At 38.9% G+C, this 24,526-nt stretch overlaps 1 protein-coding gene across 1 annotated transcript in view; it reads left to right on the top strand.

Moving 5' to 3' along the window:
• Positions 1 to 24,526, top strand: part of LOC122734527 (cytidine monophosphate-N-acetylneuraminic acid hydroxylase-like) — a 106,314-nt gene that overhangs the window by 3,701 nt on the left and 78,087 nt on the right. Inside the window, exons 2-4 of the mRNA XM_043975414.1 lie at positions 11,146 to 11,317; positions 12,190 to 12,393; positions 20,481 to 20,572. Of these exons, the coding sequence (XP_043831349.1) occupies positions 11,271 to 11,317; positions 12,190 to 12,393; positions 20,481 to 20,572 (343 nt within the window). The 5' untranslated portion in view covers positions 11,146 to 11,270. The remainder of the gene's footprint in view (positions 1 to 11,145; positions 11,318 to 12,189; positions 12,394 to 20,480; positions 20,573 to 24,526) is intronic.

Raw genomic sequence — 24,526 nt, 5'->3', positions numbered from 1 at the left:
TCTTTCTCCCCTACTCACCCCAATTAAAAAAATTCCTTTACTGGCCATGTCCAAAAATGTATGTCTTGTTTTTCACCTTAGGCACATTACCTCTCTGTCAGGAGATAGGTTGTATAGTTCATTATCAAGGAGTTAAGAAAATAATGAGAAATGGCCTCTTTGAGGAATTTAGCAGCAGCTTGGATATTGGGCTGAGAAATAGTGAGGAATTCAGGATGACATATAGGTGTTGGGCCTGAGGGACTGGGAGGATGTTACCATCTACAATAATTTGGAAGGTAAGAAATAGGGACGGTTTGGGGGGGAAATGAGTTCTGTTTTGGATATATTGAGTTTCAGATAGTCTGATGGACATTTGGTTCAAGATGTCTGAAAGGCAGTTGGAGATTAGAGGTGAGAAGAAAGATTAGGGAAGAAAAGTTGATTTGAGAATCATCAGCCTAGAGATGGTCATTAAATCCAGTGATGGCCCAGTTGAGGTTATGGAGCATAAATCTGTAGTGGACCCAGTCAGAACTGTTTCATCATTTTCTCCACATTCAGTAGCATGTGAGTAGGCATGAAGGCAATGAATGGTAGGAGTAATACAAGGCGAGGTTTTGGCTGGGCATAACTGGTAATATGATAGCAGGGCTAAGAATTCAAGAGAAGAAGACAGTATGGAGTTGTATTGGTTTGCCAAGGAGTTGATATGGATAGAAGAGAGAGTGGCACTTTTGTTGGATAAATTCCAGTCCTTACCCCTGCCCCTCTAAGCCCCATTACCTCCAAGGTCAAGTATAAAAATCTTCTGTTTGGTTTTTAATGCCCTCAATAATTTACCCCCTTCTTACTTTTTTTTTTATGCTCTCCTCCACATACTCTGTGATCCAGTGACATTGGTCTCCTTGTTATTCTCAGAGAGAATATTCCATCTTCCAAATCCTGGTATTTTCATACTGTTGCCCATGTTTGGAACCCTCTCCCTCCTCATCTCTGCCTCATAGCTTCCCAGATTTCCTCCAAGTCTCACCCAAAGTCCCACCTTCTACAAAAAGCCTTTCCCTTTAATGTTAGTTCCTTCCTTCTTATATTTCCAATTTACTTGTACGTATCGATTGTACATAGTTTTTTATATGTTTTCTCCCCATTACACTGTGAGCTCATTGAGAGAAAACTACTTTTTGCCTTTCTTTGTATTTTTAGCATTTACCACAGTGCTGGGCATATAATAAGTGCTTAATAAAGGGTAGTTGGTTGACTGGAAAGAGATTACTGAGGATCCTTTGTTGGCACTGGATACAGTTATTTGCTTAACTCTATTTCCTATATATAGTTCTGTGTCATAATTCGAGGGTGGAGAGGAGCTTTTGTAGTTGGTCCCAAGGGAACAAGGGCCCTGGTCACAGTTCCAAGGTGAAGAGGAGCATTAGTGCTAAGGCCAAGAGGTGTTCTAGTGCTGGTGGCTACAGGAGAGCAGGAACCCTTCTTCAGTAAAGACCAGAATGCAGGCCAGGAGAGCAGTGACCTAACCTTTCTCTGGATCACATCAGGTTGGAAGCACCAAAAATTTGCACACCCCCAGAACTAGCTCTGACTGAATAGCTCCTTCAACAATTGTCATTTTGGGGGGCAGCTAGGTGGTGCAGTGGATAAAGCACTGGCCCTAGATTCAGGAGGACCTGAGTTCAAATCCAGCCTCAGACATTTGACACTTACTACCTGTGGGATCCTGGGCAAGTCACTTAACCCTCATTGTTCCACAAAAACAAACAAAAACCAAAACAATTGTCATTTTCCTTTTTTGTCCTGTAGCTGACATTTTCTAGGAATTTGTAAAAGAGAGAAGAGATAATAATAATGGTTTGAGGGTATGTCCAGGTTTTGTTTTGGGTAGGGTTTTTTTTTAGGGTATAGATGATCTGAATATGATTATGCACTTCAGAGGAGACAATATATAAAATGAGGAGCACTAAGAAAATTGAGTTGAATATTTTGTTTTTCTTTATCAAGGACAAAACCCACACTTATGTTTTTTCTTTTTCTTTCTTTCTTTTTCTTTTTTGCCTTCAGTTGTTATTTTCTACAGTTTAGTAATACTTGGTAGAAAAACCAAAACATTTTCTATCCCTCTATAAGGAACTATAGTGATTCTCATAATGGGCACTTAGTTTCAGAGAAGGGTTCTTATTTGCCCAACAATGTATTTCACATTTCTCCCAACAGATCAAAATATGAAAAAGTATTGAAATTACTTTCAATTAAAAAATATGACAAATGATAGGCAGCAACAAAGCTTCCTCACATGAACTGAAAGGCAGTTTTCTGTGCTAGAACACTGGATGTGGAGTCAACAGAGAACTGCATTTAAATCCCATCTTCATTGGCATGGGACCCTGGGAAATGATAACTGATTTCATAGAGAACTTTAAGGGTTTGCAAAGAATTTCATACATATTATCTTCTTCCATCCTCATGACAGCCCTGTGAGATAGGTATTATCATCTCCATTGTACAGAGAAGACTGAGGCTTAGAAGGAGGTTAAAGTACTTGACCATGGTCATACAGCTAAGTGTCAGAACCAGATCTCTCCTGGCAGCAAGACTAGTTTACTGTCAACTTCAACACCTAGCCTTTCTGGAATTTAACTTCTTGGAGTTTCCATTTCTCCATCTATAAAATGGAGGTAGTAGTACTCCATTAAGAGTTATTATAGGGGCAGCTAGATGGCGCAGTGGATAGAGCACCGGCCCTGGAGTCAGGAGTACCTAAGTTCAAATCTGACCTCAGACACTTGACACTTACTAGCTGCATGACCCTGGGCAAGTCACTTAATCCCAATTGTTTCACCCCCAAAAAATAAATAAAAAAGAGTTATTGTAGGGATCAAATGACATGATATATCTATCATTGCAAACCTTAGAGAACTATATAAAGGTTAGAAATTACTGTGGTTTTGGGGGCAGCTAGGTGGTGCAGTGGATAAAGCACAGGCCTTGGATTCAGGAGGACCTGAGTTCAAATCCAGCCTCAAACACTCGACACTTAACTAGCTGTGTGACCCTGGGCAAGTCACTTAACCCTCATTGCCTCAAAAAAAAAAAAAGAAAAGAAAGGAAAAAAAAAATTACTGTGGTTTCTTACCACAGTTGGTATGAAAGCCATTCTCAAACTTGGAAAACAAGAGAGTGGATTACAGGCAGTAATGCCACTGAACTCTCTCAACATTCCCCTCTAAACAACCTATTTATTTATTTATTTTGGTGGAGCAATGAGGGTTAAGTGACTTGCCCAGGGTCACACAGCTAGTAAGCCTAAACACCTTTTAAAAATGCCTTAGATCAACTTTTGCAGTGGCAGAGCCAAGAAAAGTCACTGGGTGCAGCTGGTGCTGAACTCTATTGCGTATACATAGTTCTGTGTCACAGTTTGAGGGTGGAGAGAAGTGTTTGTAGTTGGTCACAAGGGAACAAGGGCCCTGGTCACAGTTCTAAGGCAGAGAGGAACATTGTACACCCCCAAAACAGTAGTGTAAAAATAGGAGTGTGAAAAAGCCTGAAATTTGGAACAGTGCCTCCCCACTTTCAGGTGAGTAGAGCCCAACTTTAACATAAAGTTCAAAGTAAAATTCAAGGTAAAACTATAAGCTATTTTGGTGTTAAAGAAAACCAACACATAAAATAAAAAGACAATAATGTAAAAACAGCTGCAGGGAAAGGCTCAAAGAGGAGGAGGAGCCAAGATAGAGGAGAGAAGCCAGGAAATTTCCTGAGCAAGTCTCCCTGGTTTGCCTCATAAACAATGTTAAATCAGGCCTCAAAAAAGACTTTGAAGATAAAGTAAGAGAGGTAGAGGAAAAAATGGAAAGAGAAATGAGAGTGATGGAGGAAGGTCATGAAAAAAAGTCAACAGCTTAAAAAGCCAAATTGACCAAATGGAAAAGGAGGTACAAAAGCTCTCTGAAAAAAATCATTGCTTAAAAATTAGGATTGAGCAAATAAAAGCTAATAACTTTATGAGAAATCAAGACACAATAAAGCAAATCAAAATGAATAAAAAAAATAGAGGGCAATGTGAAACATCTCCTTGGAAAAACAGCCCACCTGGAAAATAGATCCAGGAGAGATAATTTAAAAATTCTTGGAGTACCTGAAAACCATGATTAAAAAAAAAAGAGCCTAGGGGCAGTTAGGTGGCACAGTGGATAGAGCACCGGCTCTGGATTCAGGAGGACCTGAGTTCAGATCCGGCCTCAGACACTTAACACTTACTAGCTGTGTGACCCTGGGCAAGTCACTTAATCCCAATTGCCTCACCACCACCCCCCCCCCCAAAAAAAAAAAAGAATATGATATTTTGGAAGGCAAAGGAGCCTGGATAACAATCAAGAATCATCTACCCAGAAAAACTGATCTTAATCTTTTAGGAGAAAAGATGGATATTCCATGAAGTAGGGGATTTTAAGCTTTCCAGATAAAAAGACCAAAGTTGAACAGAAAATTCAATCTTCAAATACAAGACTCAAGAGAACGATAAAAAGGTAAACATGTAAAAAGCAACATGTTATTAAATAAGGTTAAACTATTTATATCCCTCCATGGGAAGATGATACTTGTAAGTCTTGAAAACTATATTTAGGACAGGAGTATACATAGATAGAAGATATGTATATAAGTTCACTTTGACATAATGATATAAAAAATAATTAAGGGGTAAAAAAGTACTGGGAGAAGAAGAAAAGGAGAGGCAGAATAGGGTAAATTATATTACATGAAGAAGTACAAAAGACCTATTATAGTAGAGGGAAAGAAGGTATAGAGCTGGAAAAAAATTATTTGAGTAATTCAAAGCATTATTTGAACCTTACTCCCATTGGATTTAATTCAAAGAGGAATACACATTCAGTTGGGTATAGAATTTTTTTTTGAGGGGCAATGGGTGTTAAGTGACTTGCCCAGGGTCACACAGCTAGTAAGTGTCAAGTGTCTGAGGCCGGATTTAAACTCAGGTCCTTCTAAATCCAGGGCCGGTGCTCTATCCACTGTGCCATCTAGCTGCCCCTATAATAACTCTTAATGCTCCTTTGGTTATAGAATTTTATCTTACTCTATAGTGAAATAGGAGGGGAAAGGGAAAAGAAAAGGGAAGGGTGGGGCTGATAGAGGGGAGGGCAGAAATAGGAGGGGAAAGAGGAACAGCTCAAAGAAAAATGCTAATTGGGCCCAAGCCCAAAAATTCCTGAATCAATTCCAAGAGTTAAAGAAAGAGAAAAAAGTGATAGAGAAAAATTGGGAAAAGAAATGAGCGTCATGAAGGAAATTATGAAAAGAGAATTAACAGATTTATTTTAAAAAGGCACAAAAAATTCTGAAGAAAATAATACCTTAAAGACAGAATTGGCCAAATGGAAAAGGAGGCACAAAAATTCACTGAAAAAAAGAACTCCTTACAAAGCAGAATTGGCCAAATGAAAAAAGAGATACAAAAGCTCAATGAAGACAATAATTCCTTAAAAATTAAAATTGAACAAGTCAAAAGTAATGACTCCATGAGACAGCAAGAAAAAATAAAACAAAATCAAACAAATTAAAAGATAAGAAGAAAATGTGAACTCTCTCATTTTAAAACAACTGACCTAGAAAATAGTTTGAAGAGAGATAATTCAAGAATTATTGGACTACCTGAAAGCCATGATAAAAAAAAAAAGCCTAGAAATCATATTCCAAGAAATTATTAAGGGAAACTTCCCTAATATCTTAGATCCTGAGGGTAAAATAGAAGTTGGAAGAATCCACTGATCACCTCCTGAAAGAGATCCCAAAATGAAAGCTCCTGGAAATATGATAGCCAAATTCTAGAATTCCCAGGTCAAGGAGAAAATATTACAAGTAGTCTGAAAGAAATAATTCAAATATCATGAAACCACAGTCAAAATCACAGATTTAACAGTTTCCACATTAAAGAAACAGAGGGCTTAGAATATAATATTCCAAAAGGCAAAGGAACTAAGATTACAACCAAGAATAACCTATCCAGCAAAACTGAGTATACTGGGGCAGCTAGGTGGCGCAGTGGATAAAGCACTGGCCTTGGATTCAGGAGGACCTGAGTTCAAATCCAGCCTCAGACACTTGACACTTACTAGCTGTGTGACCTTGGGCAATTCACTTAACCCTCATTGCCCCCCCCCCAAACAAAAACAAAAAACAAAAACAAAAACAAAACCTGAGTATACTACTTTTGGGGGGAGGGGGTTTGGATATTTAATGAAATAGAGGGCCTTCAAGGATTCTTGATGAAAAGATCAAAGCTGAAAAGAAAATTTGATATTCAAGCACAAGACTCAAAAGAAACATGAAAAGGTAAACATGGAAGAGTAAGTATAAATGACTCAATAAAGTTAAACTCTTTATATTTCTCTGTGGGGAGATGATACATGTAATTCCTAAGGACTTTATCATTATTAGAGCAGTTAGAAGGAGTCTACATAGATAGAAGGCATGGAGCTGAGTCAATTATGTTGGGATAATTCCTTGCCCCCTCCCCCCAAAAAAATGAGGGAGTGAAAAACAGGAATGTACTGGGAGAAGGGGGAAGAGAGATAGAATGGGGTAAAATTTTCTCATATAAAAGAGTCATGCAAGGAAAAGCTTTTATAGGGAAGGGCAAGATGGTGGGGCAGGGGTTTGGGGGGTGGAGCATGTGGTGAGCAATACTTGAACCTTATTCTCATAAGAATTGGTTCAAAGATGGAAGAATATATATTCTTTTTGTTGTTGTTTTAATTTTCACTTTTGCAGGGCAATGAGGGTTAAGTGACTTGCCCAGGGTCACACAGCTAGTAAGTGTCAAGTGTCTGAGGTCAGATTTGAACTCAGATCTTCCTGAATCCAAGGCTGGTGCTTTATTCACTGTGCTGCCTGGCTGCCCCGTGGAAGAATATATATTCACATTGAGTTGGGTACAGAAATGTCTTACTCAATAGGAAATTAGGAGGGGAAGGGGATGAGAGATATGGGAGCAGGAATAATAAAAGGGAAAGCAGATTAAGGGAATAAGTGGTCAAAAGCAAAACAGACTTTTGAGGATGGGTAGGATAAAGCAAGAGATAAAAAAAAGTATAAACAGAAGGAAATAGGATGAGGGAAATACACAGTAACCATAAATGTGAATATGAGTGGAATAAGCTCACCCATAAAATGGAAGCAGATAGCAGAATGGATTAGAAACCAGAATCCAACAATATGTTGTTTACAAGAGACACACTTGAAACAGAAAGACACACCTAAGGTTAAATAAAGTGCTGGAGAAGAATCTATTATGCTTTATTCAACTGAAGTAAAAAAGGCAAAGGTAGCAATCATGATCTCAAAGCAAAAGCAAAAAGAGACCTAATTAAAAGAAATAATCAGGAAAACTATATTTTGCCAAAAGGTACCATAGTCAATGAAATAATATAAACAATTTTTATAGCAAGTTTCTCTGAAAAAAGACTTTGTTTCTCAAATATATGGGGAATTGAGTCAAATGCATATAAATTAAAGCCATTTCCCAATTGATAAATGGTCAAAGGATATGAACATGCATTTTTCAGAAGGAGAAATCAAAGCTTTTTATAGTCATATGAAAAAATGATTTAAATCACTATTGATGAGAGAAAGCAAATGAAACAACTCATACCCATCAGAAATGACAAATGTAAATAACTAATGATTAGAGAGATGCAAATTAAAACAACTCTGAGTTATCACCTGACACCTATCAGATTTGCTAAAATGACAAAAAAGTAAAATAATAAATGTTGGAGAAGCTATGGAAAAATTGGAACACTAATGCATTGTTGGTGGAGCTGTGAACTGATCCAACCATTCTGGAGAGCAATTTGGAATTATGCCCAAAGGGCTATAAAGCTGTGCATACCCTTTGACCCAGCAATACCACTTTTGGGTATTTTCCCCAAAGAGATCATGAAAAAGGGAAAATGACCCACATGTACAAAAATATTTATAGCTGCTCTTTATGTTGTGGCAAGGAATTGGAAGTTGAGGGGATGCCCATCAATTGGGGAATGGTTGGACAAGTTGTGGTATATGAATGTAATGGAATACTATTGTGTTGTAAGAAATGATGAGCAGGAGGAGTTCAGAGAAACCTGGAGGGTCTTGCATGGGCTGATGATGAGTGAGATGAGCAAAACCAGAAGAACATTGTACACAGTATCATCAACATTGTGTGTTGATCTACTGTGATGGACTATATTCTTTTCACCAATGCAATGGTACTGAAGGGTTCCAGGGAACTCATGATGGAGAAGGATCTCCAAATCCAGGAAAAAAAAAAAAAGAACTGTGGAGTATAGATGCTGAATGAACCATACTATTTCTTTTGTTTTTGGTGCTATTGTATTTTTCTATTTTGAGGTTTTTCATCATTGCTCTGATTTTTTCTCTTATAACATGATTAATGCAGAAATAGGATTAATGTTATTATGTGTGTGTATATATATATATATATATATATATATATATATATAAAATCTGAAATTGTAAAGCTTGTATAAACAAAAGTTGAGAACTATCTTTACATGTAACGGGAAAAAAATAAATAAAATACTTCATTTAAAAAAAAAAGAATTAGCTAAAGAGGGAATAACATACATACTCAATTGGGTATAGAAATCAATCTTATGCCACAGGGAAGTAGGGATAGGGAATAAGAGAAGGAGGGACTGACAGAAGGGAGAGCAGATTAGGGGAGGTGTCAGTCAGAAGCATAGAAAGAAATACACAGTAATCATAACTGTGAATGTGAATGGGATAAAATCACCCATAAAAGGGAAGTGGAGAGCAGAATGGATTAAAAACAAAAATACTACCAAAAAAAAAAAAGACAAATGTTGGGGCAGCTAGGTGGCACAGTGGATAGAGCACCGGCCCTGGATTTAGGGGGACCCGAGTTCAAATCCAGCCTCAGACACTTGACCCTAGCTGTGTGACCCTGGGCAAGTCACTTAACCCCAACTACCTCACCAAAAAAAAAAAAAAAAGAAAGAAAAAAAGAAATGACAAATGCTGGAGAGGATGTGGGAAACTAGGAACACTGAAGTATTACTGAAGTTGTAAATTGGTCCAACTGCTCTAGAGGACAATTTGGAACTATACCCAAAAGGCTGTCAAACTATACATACCCTTTGATCCAGCATACCACTGCTAGGTCTATATTCCAAAGACATCAAAGAAAAAAGAAAAAGACTTATACATGCAACAATATTTATAAGAAGCTCTTTTTGTGGTAACAAAGAATTGGAATCTGAGGGGGATGCTTATCAATTGGGGAATGATTGAACAAGTTGTGGCATGTAATTGTGATAATGTCCTATGGTGTTGTGGAAAATGATGAGAGGGTGGTTTCAGAAAAACATGGGAGGACCTCTATTTACTGATACAACATGAAGAACCAGAAGATCATTGTGCACAGTAATAGCAATGTTGTAATGATGATCAACTGTGAAAGACTTGATTACTCTTATTAGTACAATGATCAACTGCAAAGGACTCATGATGAAAACATGTAATCTGCCTCCAGAGAAAGGACTGATGACCTCAGAGTGCAAATTGAAGTATAATTTTCTCTCTCTCTCTTTTTTTTTTTTGATTTTTTGGGGAGTCACTGCTAATATGGAAATAAATTTTGCATGATTTCATACGTATAATTGATATGTTGCTTACCTTCTCAGTGGGTGGGGGGGGATGTGATGGAGGGAAAAGATTTGGAACTCAAAATTTAAAAAGAAATAAATGGTTGATTACTGTCCAAATCTTAACCCATAGAGAGTTGAGTGTAGATTGAGACCTGAATTTTACCATAAATTATTAGTTTTTGTTTCAGATGACCAACTGGAGTGTGAGAAAACAGGAAGTATGGCCTTATTTTTCTTGGTTCTTGACACAGAGAAGTACTTATCAAAAGCTGCTTCTGTACCTGCTACTGTGTTAATCAGGCAACTAAAGCAAAGCATTTTGGGGACCAGTTCATGTGGAAATCACGTGGGTGTTCCACTTCCTTTGGCTCAGTATTGGAGCCAAAATTAACTCCACAGTATCTTTTTCAGATGGTGGTCAAATGGCATTTCATTTTTCTTTTTTTCTTTTTTCTCTTCATTTAATAGTATTTTATTTTTTCATAATTACATGTAAAGATAGTTTTCAACATTCATTTTTGTAAGATTTTGAGTTTCAAATTTTTCTCTCTCCCTCACTTCCCTCACCTCTCCCAAAGACAGCAAGCAATCTGATGTAGGTTACACAGTGCAATCATATTAAACATATTTCCACATTTGTCCAAATGACATTTCAAATAAATTGTTTTCTGTGTCAGACAGCAACAGCAATGAAAATCTATTTTGAAGAAAGAAACTATACTCAGCTGTTTACATGTATCTCTAGCTGTTGAATGAAGAAGTAGTTTATGTGGTGTTTTCTACTACAGAACCCAAACATAAGTTTAATTTACTACCCCCCCCCTTTCTTTTTCTGGAGGTAGATAGCAATGTTAACCCTGAGTTCTTTGAAGTTGTGTTGCATCATTGTATTGATTATAGTAGCTAAGTCTTTCATAGTTGATTATTATTACAAAATTACTGTTACTGTATACATTGTTCTCCTGGTTCTGCTCACTTCACTATGTATCAGTTCATATAGGTCTTTCCAGGTTTTTCTGAAACTATCGAGCTCATCATTTCTTACAGCAAATAGTCATAAACCACAACTTATTTAGCCATTCCCAAATTCATAGGTATTCTCTCAGTTTTCAATTCTTTGCCACCATAAAAAGAGCTCCTATAAATTTTTTTGTAAATATTTTGTACATATTTTCTTTTTTTCTTTTATTTCTTTGGTAGTCTCATTAATCAGAGACTCATGCTATATTCAGGATGCTTCCCTGAGATCTTTGTTGTCCAAAAAAAGTGACAATGCTGTCTTAGTTCATTTTTTTCCTTAGAGAGAGGTGCTCATAGAAGTTGGAGTCCCAGGATTATTTGCTCTGTAATTTCCTTGAGAAAGACGAAGATAGAACAAAGTTAATTGTAAGCTCTTGAAATGAAAGCATTAGGAGCACCACAGTGTATGTGTGGATGATAATACTGTATGCTTTATCTTTTCCAGAAACAAATACACTGAAATCTTAAAGTACTGAAGCACATAGTCATTAGTGGCAACATTGAAAGGTTATTCATTTGAAAGAAAAAAGGAGAAGAGCCAATTTGGAGACAATGGACAAGTAAGCATGGATGAGGGGCACAGGGTATAGAAGAGTGGTGAGGGGCCTTCAGCAGAGGTGAGTAAGGTCTAAATTTGAATGCTGTTAAGATAATGGAATTTGGTAGACGCCCAGGGGTCTGACTTGATTGACTTAGTTGTGTTTGAATTGGGTGCGAATAAGGAACTACTAAGTACCCACTTAAAGATGATTAGATAGCCCTGAGGTCAGTGTATTCTCAGAGGCCATGGACCGAGGCATCAAGGAGACCCCTCTCAGTCAATCAACTTGAAGAACCTCCCATTTCTGGGAGGGGGACAGGAAGGAGGAAGTTGAGGCCAGTGGACAGAATCTCCCTCTTTGGCTTGGTGGCAGGACTTCATGTGGGCAGTTAGGAAGGCTAGGATTTCCATGCTATAAGGAATCTGTTCTCAATCTTTCTCTTTACTATCTTATATCTTTTAATAAACCCTTAAAAGCCTAAACTCTTGGTGAATTTATCAGTGATTTTAGCCAGTTTTCCCCAAAACTGGAGGAACAGATTAGAACCCACACTTAGATTTTTAAACAACACAATGCTTAGGTGAAAGTCTTTGGAAACAGAACTCTTTTGAAATGAGATGTCACATCTTAGAACGATATATGTTTTATGAAAGAGATGGTGTATGTGTGTGTGTGTCTGTGTGTGTGTGTATTTGTATTTGTAGGAATGTATGTTTATATGTGTGTGCCAGGGAGGGAAACTTTAATTCGTAGGTATTTGGGAGGGAAAAGTTTTGGTGGTGGTGGTGGTGGTGGTGGTGGTAGTTAAGAGAAGGTCCTAAACCTGAGCTCTAAGTTGTTATGGTCTAAGTCATCAAACTTGTTCCAACATTTAATACTTAAAACTTTAACATTATTCATCTCTCTCTCTCTCTCCACTCCACCATTTACAATTCATCTCTCAATAGCAAGGAGCAGACTGCAGAGATCCTATTGTCTCTAACACCTCTGGAAGTTGTTGGGCTTAAAGAAGGAATCAATTTTTTTCGGAATAAGAGCAGTGGCAAAAACTACATCTTATACAAAGATAAAGACCACCTTCGGGCATGCAAGAACATGTGCAAACACCAAGGAGGATTCTTTATAAAAGATATCGAAGATTTAGATGGAAGGTAAACTGGGCACTTTGTTTTCTTGCTGGAGTCTTAGCATACAATAAAAATCTGGCTGCAGAAAGGTGTGGGATGAGGAAGAAATATTTAAAGATGGCAAAATTGAACAAAAATCATTCTGCTCTAAAGAACTAATGTTATACCGTTTGTGTCTCAGTGTTGTGCACTCTCTCTCTCTCTCTCTCTCTCTCTCTCTCTCTCTCTCTCTCTCTCTCTCTCTCTCTCTCTCTCTCTCTCTCGCACGCGCGCTCTCTCTCATTTCTACCCCCTCCCCTGCCCCTTTTCAATTTAAAGTTGGGAAAGGAAAATTTCTTTTGCTCAAGAAGTTATGCCTACAATAGAGATTTGCAGTTTCTTGTACAACCTCTTATTCTGTTAGGCATTAGGAAGTGTTTGCCTTAATAGATGTTTTTTTTTTAATGTTCAAAAGCTTTTTGTAAATGGAGGGGGAAAAGCCATCTCTGGTGCCAAAACTTCCTTTAGCTTCTCTTCTACCAGTTCTCTTGGGTGGAGGCAGAGGTTACCTGTGCACACAAAACAAAAGCACAGTATTGAAAGTTTCTCCCATTTCCTCAAGATGTGGGTGATACACACCCTTCACCCAGAACATGGGCAGTTCACCTCCCTGCTGACAGCCCAGAACCAGGAATTAGGGCAGCTCAGAGCTCTAGTTCAAATTCTCTGTGCTACACATTTGTCATCAGTCCCTTTATTCTCCAGAGGCCTGCTGGAACTCATAATCCTCATCACTCATTCACTGACTGACAAGCAATGGGCCTTACACCAAGTGAGGCTCTACCAGACCTCAGAGTATGAGGCAGGTGCACGATGCACTTATCTGCTGCCCAAAGGCAAGCAGTCTTATGGGGCTAGGTATCAAGAGCTTTTATGAAAAGATATTTTTTGTTCCAAGTGTCATGGGGTGCAGAGCACCCCAGAAGTTCTCTGGGGCACATCAAGGAAGCTTCTCCTTGAGAAACTAAACCAGAGGACAGATAACACCTAGAGAGATAAGCTGAACCAAATCGGACTGAGCTAGCTTGGGATTCCTGCCCTTCATTCTGGTCTCCCTTACCCTGGGTAGATAAATTTGGGTGTGGCTGTGGCCTTTGTGTTCTGAAGAGGGATCTGTAGCCACCCCTCACCCAATTCCTCTAGTCACTACCAGTGGGGGATGGTCCTCCATTCCTCACCCAATTCCCCCAGCTACCACCAGTGGGGGATGGTCCTCTTTCACTAGAGGAACTTTTCACAGGCAGATGGTCCACCCCCATCAGTCCTCTATAAAAGTACCTTCCAGTCTCCTGTTAGAGGAGATGTACCTCTGAGCCATGTGCTTTATGCCAATCTCCCCATGAAAAAGTCCAAGGATTTCTTTCATGGTTTCCCTCCCCCCACCCTTCCCTTCCCTTGCTCCTAAATAAACTACCACCTTATTCTAACTACTTTTTGTGTGCAAGAGGGTGGAATTCTTTAAAGAGGAATTCCTAAGAACCCCAACTCCTAACCCCAACCCATACCCCATTTCCCACCATTACACAAGGATGTGGAATTTAGGGGGGCATAGTGGAAAAAGCAAAGATTGGGAGGGGTTCTGAGACTTACCAGGGGCATCCAGGTAGTTCAGGCCTGGAGTCATGAAGACCTCAGTTCAAATCCAGTCTCAGACACTTAATAGCTGTGTGACTCTAAGCAAGTCACTTAACCTTTTTGCTTCAGTTTCCTCATCCATTAAAATAAGAGCACTTGGGGGTAGCTAAGTGGTACAGTGAATAAAGCACAGGTCCTGGATTCAGGAGGACCTGAGTTCAAATTTGGCTCAGACAATTGACATTAGCTGTGTGACCCTGGGAAAGTCACTTAACACCCATTACTCTGCAAAAATAATAATAATAATAATACAAATAAAAATAACAGCACCTACTTTCCAGGGTTATTGTGAGGACTAAATGAGATAATAATAATTGTAAAGTGCTTAGCACAGTGCCTGACACATTTTTGTGGTTCAGTTGTTTCAGTCATGTGACCCCATTTGGTGTTTTCTTGGCAAAGATACTGGAGAGGTTTGCCATTTTCTTCTCCAATTCATTTTACAGATGAGGAAACTGAAGCAAACAGGGCTGAATGACTTGCCCAGGGTCACATATCTAATAAGTGTCTGAGGGTAGATTTTGGATTCATGAAGATGAGTCTTCCTGACTCCAGGCCCAGTGCTCTATGCACTGTGCCTTCTAGCTGCCCAGACTCTTATCTTATCTCTTCTTTACTTTCTACCTTAATAAGATAGGATATGTAATGAAAGAAATATTTAAAAGCACAGTGCTTTGCATGCAATTAATACCTAATAAATGCAATAAGTAAATTGTTGTTCATTTATTCTAGTTGTGTCTGACTATTTGTGACTCCATTTGGGGTTTTCTTGGCAAAGCTAATGGAATGGTTTGCCATTTCCTTCTCCAGCTCATTTTACAGATATAAATGTTAGTTATTGTTATTACTGGATATTGGTATTTTATTGGTAAAAGCTGCCTGTACCCTTTCTTAGGTTCTTTCCTCATATATAGAGCCAGAATAATAATCCTTGGCAGGACTGTTGGAAAAATTTAATTAGAGCTTCCAAAGCATATTAGTGCTATGTAAATATCAGCCTTTGTTGTGACTACTCAAACTCCAATGGGCAATGGTAAAGAGGTGGCTCTTCCGCGCCCCCCCCCCCATCATAGAATGCAGACATCTGACTGCATCATTTGGCCATCTAAGATCTGAAGCTAGAAGGGTCCTTAGAAACCATATAGACCAACCCCCTAATTTTAGAGAGAAGGTAACAGAGAGTAGGGGTGTGTTTTTGAGGTCTAAACGTCATAAGGTGAACTTAAGAACACACTTTGTCCTTCTACGCATGTTCCTAAAACATGTTTAAACTAGTGAGACAAGATAGTTTGTTTGGGGGAGATCCATATCAGGAATCTGGAATTGACAAAGATTGGTCAGCTCCAGGCAATTCATTGGCCTGGGAATGGAGAGGAGGTTGGGAATCAGTCAGAGCTCAGTAAATTTGTGGTTATCTTAGTCTTAGTTCCTCTGTTAACCCTTCTGGCCACCTCCATCACCTGTACTTGTGAGAGCTGCCTTCTCAAGGGGTAAGAGACAAGGGAGAATTTATCTAGGCCAGCTGCTACAGGTGTTTAACTTCTGGCTCTGTTTCTTGGTCCCAGGCTGGTTCTCTACCCTTTACTTGCTTATATCTCTAAATACAGCTTGTTCCCAACTCTGCCCTACCCCCTTTGATAATTATTGCAACTCCTTCTATTGTGACCTATGGTCCTCTTGATCAGTTCTCCTGAAGAAGGGGAAGCTGATTTCCAACTTCTTCCTTACTCAGTTATTTCCCTGAAGAGTAGTCATCACATCTTTGGGTTTTCTTAAAGGGCTTTTATTGCTAAGAACATAATGGAGAGACAGCTAGTCTCAGAGTCATGAAATCTGGGGTCAAGTTCTGCATTTGATACATGCTGGCTGTGTGATCATAGACATGTTCCTTAAACTCTTAGTGATCCCAGGCAACTTTTAAAGACTACATGTTGCATAATGGACAGATCTGGGGTGTGTGTGGGGGGGTGGTCTCCTCCCCAGCAGTTTTATATTATGTTTAAAGAATGAATCTGGGGGCAGGGCAACTAGGTGGCACAGTGGATAAAGCATCAACCCTGAATTCAGGAGTACCTGAGTTCAAATGTAGCCTCTGACACTTAACACTTACTAGCTGTGTGTGAGAAACAAATTGTGAGAAATTTCACTTAAAAATTTCTGGGACTCAGTGTTGGAGAAGTATCAAAGGTCTTTATTTACACATTTCTAGAGCAAATGGGCCAGCTCCCTAATGGAAATGGCAGTGAGCTCTGGAGCCCTTTTATCTCTTAACAGGCTGGCTCTGCCCTTCCTCAGTTACAATCTTCTAGCCAAGACACTGGCTCCAAATGCTTAGCCAATCGGAATGCAGTATAGTCAAAGGGGCAGCCCTCTAAACTCCTCCCTCCTGTGGCCAGCCCTGGGTCTCTCTCACCATATGATCCTGATTGCTGGGGAGGGGGAGGAAAGGAGCCATTGGTAAGCACCCTTCTCCCAGCTGAAATTCACCTCCCAGACATTCCCCAGACAACTTCAATCTGCTTTTGAGGGGGGCCCATATTTTCCCACACTGTGTGACCCTGGTCATTTAACCTTCATTGCCCCTCCCCCAAGAATGAATCTATGCTAAAACAAACAAAAAATAACAAACTACAAGGAAACAAAAAGGGAAATCAGCTCCCCCAAAAGGGAATATATAAGTCCTAGTTTTCAATAAAAATGTACATGGAGGTAGGTCCTGACCTTTCTTAGGTTTCTCCTATTCACTCACACTCTTCAACTTCTTTTAGAATTAGCCCTGGAGGCAGCTAGGTGGCTCAGTGGATAGAGCATGGGACCCTAAATTAAGACGACCTGAGTTTAAATCTGTACTTAGACACTTGTTAGCTGTGTGACCCTGGGCTAGTCACCTAACCCTGTTTGCCTCAGTTCCTCATCTGTAAAATGAGCTGGAGGAGGAAATTGCAAAATAATCAGTATCTTTGCCTAGAAAACACCAAATGTCATCATGAAGAATTGGATATGACCAAACAACAAAAACAACACTAAGAAATAGCCCTTGCCCAAATCTTCTACTCTTTTTTATTTTTAGTAAGGCAATTGGGGTTAAGTGACTTGCCCAGGGTCACACAGCTAATAAGTATTAAGTATCTAAGGCCGGATTTGAACTCAGGTACTCCTGACTACAGGGCTGGTGCTCTATCCACTGCGCCACCTAGCTGCCCCCATATTCTACTCTTTTTATTCCTGGTCCATGGGTTTCATCCTTTCTTTTTTCAGAAAGAAGCAAATTCAAGTCTCTTCCTGGTCTCCACCCATTCCCCCACCCACTGATAGAATACACAGACCTCGGAATGGGACAATTGATGTTAATGGTCCTTCTTATTATTGAGTCATTTCACTCCTGTCCAACTCTTCTCTTCATGACCCCATTTGGGGTTTTCTTTGCAAAGATACTAGATTGGTTTGCCATTTCCTTCTCCAGGTTATTTTATGGATGAGAAACTAAGGCAAGCTGGGTTAAATGACTTGCCAATTTTCTCTGAGTTCCTTGTATTATAATTTCTTATGGTTTAATAATGTTTCATTGCATCCACCTATCACAATTTGTCTGAGGCTGGATTTTAACTCATGAAGGTAAGTCTTCATGGTTCTAAGCCTAAGTGCTCTATCCACTGCATCACCTCACTGCCCCCTACCAAGTCCTAGTTGTACCTCAGAGGAAACTGCAAGACTGTCATTCTCCATCTTAATATCCTATTTTAATCTAGAGCTTTCATAAGTTCATCTTAGATCACTTCCCCACACCACTTCTTTCCCTCATTTCTCTCAGCTTTAGGGAACTGTTAAGAGGTGACAACTACCACTATCATTCCATCTCTCCCCCTTTGTCTTAAAAAAACAAAGCACAATGTCATAGTCTACTGGAAAACCGAGGTCACAAAATAATCTAACATAAATTTATAAGTGGTGTCATAAGATAAGGAGCTAGAAGAGACCTGAGACCAACTAGTTCTACTTCATTTTATTTATGAGGAAACTAGGCTCAAGGAAGGATAAATCACTCAGCTAAAGTCACAAAAGGAAATGGCAAACCATTCCAGTATTTTTGCCAAGAAAACCCCCAATGGGATCACAGAGTCAGACTGACTGAAACAACTCAAACTGTAAGTATCGGATGTAGGATTTGAACTCACATCCTTTAAGTTCAGAGACAGTACTTTCTGCTTTCTACTATACTACCTCACACCTTCCACTTTATTTGATGTCCTGTAAATATCTTATACTCAGCGTGTCCCAAACTGAGCTCATTATCTTTCTCCTCAAACTTTCTTACCTTCTAAACTTCCCTATCACTGCCAAGGGCCCCATAATCCTCCAAGTCACCCAGGCTCACAAACTAGGTGTCATCTTTAGTCCCCCCCCCCACACACACAGCCTGCCCCCCTCCCACCCATGTACTATTGATTTACCCTTTGCAAGATCTCTCCTTTATGCTTTCTTATCTCCTGTGACACTATCACCACCCTGGTATAGGCTCTTATCACTTCATACCTGGCCAATTTAATAACCTGCTGGTGGACCTCTTTCCACGTCACTTAGCTGTCAAATTGATCTCTTTAAATTACAGGTCACCAGCCCTACTCAACAAACTCCATTGAATAACAATCACCACTTCCAGGATCAAATATATAATCCTCAGCAACCCCCACCCCCATATTTTTATCTCATCTTTTATTAGAATGTAACTTTCTTGTACATAAGGATTATTTTATTCTTTGATCTCAGTGCCTAGCACAGTGCCTTAATAAATTATTCTTTTTTTCATTAATACTTGGGTAGAGTTGGGGGGAGGCAAGGAAGAAATGGAAGATGGGAAAAAAAGCGCCTAACTCTCCAGCATGTTTTGTAAGAAAAGAAATAAAAATATACCAGTTAGAGCAGTTTCTGTATAAAAATATCTCTTGCCTGACATCCTGGGTATATTACTTTTAAGGCTTCCTTATTTAGTGTTCTGAAACTGAAAAAGCTGAGATGGGCCTCCCTCTATGAAAGGGTAGCCCTCTACCCAGTGGCATACCTACCTAGTATGTAGCCCATGGCTTGTGGTTTGGAGTTTGAGTGGAGGATTATGTAGACTCATCATCATAGATCTAGACAGACATTTCTATTTCTAGAAATATTTGTTCCATCCAAGGTCAACACTCTTCCCCATATTAGCATAGCACTAGAAACTATGCTATGTACAGACTATTTTCTTATTTCCTAAATATATACTCTTCTGATGTTGGAGAAGCTATGGAAAAAATTGGAATACTAACGCATTTTTGGTGGAGCTGCTAACTGATTCAACCATTCTGGAGAGCAATTTGGAACTATGTATGCCTAAAGGGCTATGGGACTGTTCATACCCTTTGACCCAGTAATACCACTACTAGGTCTGTATCCTAAAGAGATCATAGAAGAGGGAAAAGGACCCACATGTACAAAAATATAAAAATATTTATAGCAGCTCTCTTTGGTGGCAAAGAATTGGAAATCGAGGGAATGCCCATCAAGTGGGGAAGGACTAAACAAGTTGTGGTATATGAATGTAATGGAATACTACTATGCTGTAAGAAACAGTAAGCAGCAGTTCAGAGAGACCCAGAAGGACTTACATGAACTGATGCTGACTGAGAGGAGCAGAACCAGGAGAACATTGTACATAGTAACAGCAACATTGTGTGATGATCAACTGTGGTAGACTTGGCTCTTCTCAGCAGTGCAATGATCCAAAACAATTTCAAAGAACTCATGATAGAAAATGTTCTCCACATCCAGAAAAAAGAACTGTGGATTCTGAATACAGATTGAACCATACTGTTTCTACTTCTTGGCTTTTTTTCCCCCTTCTTTTTTGAGGTTTTTTCCTTGTGCTCAGATTCTTCTTTCACAATATCACTAATGCAGAAATATGTTTTATGTGATTATACATATGTAACCTATACCAGATTGCTTTCTGTCTTGGGGAAGAGGGCGGGAGTGGGGGGGTGGGGAGAGGGGAGAAAAATTTAGAATTAAAAATCCTATGAAAACAAATGTGGAAAACTATCCTTACATGTGACTGGAAAATAATAAGATACTTTAAAAAAATAAAAAAAATACATGCTCTTCTGAGACATGGTACTCACCCACATTTTTATCATAACCTATTACCAATGATATCTATTCCCTGTTCCAGGGATCTTGGCAGCGAGATGGGGTGGGGGAAGAGGAGGAAGGTTATTGAAAGCCCAACTTTCTGATTGTTTTATTTGCAGAATCATCTAGTTTAATTTCATCAGAAAAATCATGCATTTAAGTTGTCCCAGTAATCTGCTAAAAACAATATTGCCTTAAAAGACATCCAGTAACACTGTCTCTATTGTTTATTTTTTTCCCTACTGTTTATTACCAATATAAACCTTCCCATCTAGGTCTGTTCGTTGCACAAAGCACAATTGGAAACTGGATGTGAGTACCATGAAGTACATCAATCCTCCAGACAGTTTCTGTCAAGATGAACTGGGTAAATATATTCAATATTTATAAGGCCTAATGTATTTGCTTTTATTGTTATTGAGTTCCTATAGTGTTTTCAGTTTCTATTTTTTACCCCTGGGTCTGGGTTGTTGTTGTTGTTGTTTTATGGTTTACACTATAGTATTGGAGCTCTTTTTTAGAATAAACATTGGAAATTCCAAGCTAGAATTCATTAATTCATCATACATTTATTTAACCTACAATGTGCAAGGTCTAGTGCTGAGTGCTTCAGGGAACAAGGACGAGTAAAAAACACCGTCCCTACCTAATTCTAATAGGGTGGTTTGAAGTAATGGAAAGAATGGAAGCAGTATGATATAGTGTGCACAGTGCAGGGTTTGGAATTGAAGGACATAACTTCAAATCCTATTGCTGCCAATTAGTACCTATGTGACATTGGGTAGGTTATTTAATCTCTCTCAGTCTGTTTCCTCATCTAAAAATTAAATGGTTTGGGCTAAATGATTTTTGAGGTTCCTTCCAGCTTTACATATATGATTCTTTGAAAGAGCTTTGGGGAAAAAAAAAAGAAAGAGCTTTGAGGTAGGAGTCACCTAATCTAGGGTTAAATCCCTACTTCTGTCACTTATTAGATGTCAGACCACAGAAAAGTCACTTAACTTTTCTAAGCCTCAGTTTGCTGACTAAGAAAATGGTGATAATTATGTTTGAACTATTCATTCTTAAAGTAATTTTTATTCTTAACTTGAATAGTAACTGTTTTTTTTTGCATGGTTTAGTATTCTATTTTTTCCTCAGTTACATGTAAAAACAGTTTTTAACATTCATTTTTAAAACTTAGAGTTCCAAATTCTCTCCCTTCCCACCTCCCCTTATTGAGAAGGCAAGCAATTTGATATACATTATACATGTATATATGCAAAACATTTCCAAATTAGTCATGTTGTAAAAGAAAACAGACCAAAAAAAAATCTCAAGAAAAATAAAGAAAGTAAAAAAAAGTATGCTTCAATCACATTAGGTTTTGGTCTGGGGACAGATAACATTTTTCATCATAAGTCTTTCAGAGTTGTTTTGGATCATGTATTGCTGAGAATAGCTAAGCCGTTCACAGAGCTGATCATCTTAAAATATTGCTGTTACTTTGTGCCCAGTATATTTCACTTCGTATCAGCTTGTATAAGTCTTTCCAGATTTTTTCCGAGAGCATCCTACTCATCATTTCTTGTTTTTGTTTTGTTTTAGTGAGGCAATTGGGGTTAAGTGACTTGCCCAGGGTCACACAGCTAGTAAGTGTTAAGTGTCTGAGGCCGTATTTGAACTCAGGTACTCCTGACTCCAGGGCCGGTGCTCTATCCACTGCGCCATCTAGCTACCCCTACTCATCATTTCTTAAAACACAATAGTATTCCATCACAGTCACACACCACAATTTGTTCACCCATTCCCTTATTGAAGGGCATTCCCTCAATTTCCAATTCTTTGCCACCAGAAAAGAGCTGCTATAAATAGTTTTGTATACGTATAGGTCCTTTTCCTTTTTGGACACAGACCTAGTAGTGGTATTGTTGGGTCAAAGGGATTATGGTTTTATAGCCCTTTGGGCATAGTTCCAAGTTGCTCTACAGAATGGTTGAAATCAGTTCACAACTTCACCAACAATGCATTCATTTTCCCCACATCTGCTCCAACATTTGTCATTTTCCTTTTCCGTCCTATTAGCCAATATAATGAGGTAGTACAGTACCTCAGAATTATTTTAGTTTGCATTTATCCAATAAATAGTGATTTAGAACATTTTTTCATATTGCTATTGATAACTTTGATTATTTCATCTGAAAACTTCATATCTTTTAATTATTTATCATTAGGGGAATGGCTCTTTCTATCGATTTCTATCAATCAGTTCTCTATATGTTTGAGAAATGAGGCCTTTCTCAGAGAAACTTGCTTCAAATTTTTTTTTCACAATTATGATTGATAACTCTATCCTATTTCCCCTTCTGTTTATTCTCTTCTCTCTCTCCCTTTACACAGTCCCTCCTCAAAAGTGTTTTGCTTCTGACTACCACCTCTCCCAGTCTGCCCTCTCTTTTATCACCACCCCGCCCCCCTTCTCTTATTCCCTTCCTAAACTAATTTCCTATAGGGTAAGATAGATTTCTGTACCCAATTGAGTGTGTATATTATTCTGTCTTTGAGCTAATTCAGATGAGAGAAAGGTTCACTCACCACGCACCTAGCACCATTTCTCCCATCTTCCCCTCCACTTCAAAAGCTTTTTCTTGCCTTTTATGCCCCATTCTACCTTTCCCTTTCTCCTAGTGCATTCCTCTCACCCTTTCATTTTATTTTTTAAAATGTTAGACCTTTACATTCAACTCATACTTGCATCCTCTGTCTCTATATACTCCTTCTAACTGCCCTGATAATGAGAAAGTTCTTAGGAGGTAAAAGTATAAATTTCCCATATAGGAATGTAAACTGTTTAACCTTATTAAGTCCCTTATGATTTCTCTTTTCTGTTTACCTCTTTATGATTCTCTTGAATCTTGTTTTTCAAAGTAAAATGTTCTATTCAGCTCTGCTCTTTTCATCAAGAATGATTGAAAGTCTTCTATTTCATTAAATATCCATTTCCCCCCCTAAAGGATTATATTCAGTTTTGCTGGGTAGGAGATTCTTGGTTGTAATTCTACCTCCTTTGTAAACTGGAAAATCATATTCCATGCCTTCCAGTCTTTTCATGTAGAAGCTGCTCAAGCTCATCCCTTTTGTTGTGGACCCAGCCATCAAGCACTGCCTCCCAGGACTGCTACCCAGATCCAAGTATAGACAGCCTCTGTGCTAGCAAAGAGACCCCTACAATCTCCTTCTGACTGTTTGTTTGATCCCCTTCCTGTCTGTGGGCTGAGATCTCTGGGAGCACCTACTGTTGCTGCTGATTCAGTGGCTCCCAAGGCCTGCTCCTGGTTTGCAGGGGCTGGGGCTGTGTTGGTGCAGCTTGTGCTAGATTGTGTTTCACTCTTACCCTGGTGTAACAGACCTTTTCTGCCAAACTTCTTAGTGGTTTTTGACTGGAAAATTATTTCACCCTGTCCTTTTGTGGGTTCTGCTGTTCCAGGAATTGTCTTAATGCATTATTTGAAGGTGTTCAGAGGGGTTTGGGGGAGAACTCAGCCAAGTCAATACCTTTTTTTTTTTGGTTGGGGCAATTGGGGTTAAGTGACTTGCTCAGAGTCACACAGCTAGTAAGTATCAAGTATCTGAGGCTGGATTTGAACTTAGGTCCTCCTGAATCCAGGGCCAGTGCTCTATCTACTGTGCCACCTAGTTGTCCTGATCACTACCTTTTCTGCACCATCTTGGCTTTGCCTTCTCCAACAGCAGCTTTTTAAAAAAATCATAAAAGTATTTTATTTTTCAGTTACATGTAAAGATAGTATTTTTCATTTTTCAGCAACATCTGATTCTTTGTGATTCCATTTGGGATTTTTTTTGGCAAAGACACTGGAGCAGTTTGCCATTTCCTTCTTCAGTTCATTGTACAGATGAGCAAATGAAGGCAAGAAGGGTTAAGTGACTTGCCCAGAGTCACACAGCTTGTGTCTGAGGCTATATTTGAACTCAGGAAGATTAGTCTTCCTGACTTCAGTCCCTGAACTCAATCCACTCAGCCACCTAGTTGTCCATTGCCTTTTCTTTCTTTTCTTTTCTTTTCTTTTCTTTTCTTTTCTTTTCTTTTCTTTTCTTTTCTTTTCTTTTCTTTTCTTTTCTTTTCTTTTCTTTTCTTTTCTTTTCTTTTCTTTTCTTTTTTTGCGGGGCATTGGGACTTAAGTGACTTGCCCAAGGTCACACAGCTAGTAAGTGTCAAGGGTCTGAGGCTGGATTTGAAACTCAGGAACTCCTGAATCCAGGGCTGGTGCTTTATCCACTGCGCCACCTAGCCGCCCCTCATTGCCTTTTCAAATCCTCAAAA

This window comes from Dromiciops gliroides, chromosome 1, assembly GCF_019393635.1.
Source record: "Dromiciops gliroides isolate mDroGli1 chromosome 1, mDroGli1.pri, whole genome shotgun sequence".
Taxonomy (NCBI): domain Eukaryota; kingdom Metazoa; phylum Chordata; class Mammalia; order Microbiotheria; family Microbiotheriidae; genus Dromiciops; species Dromiciops gliroides.
This window is presented reverse-complemented; position numbering and strand designations above follow the sequence as displayed.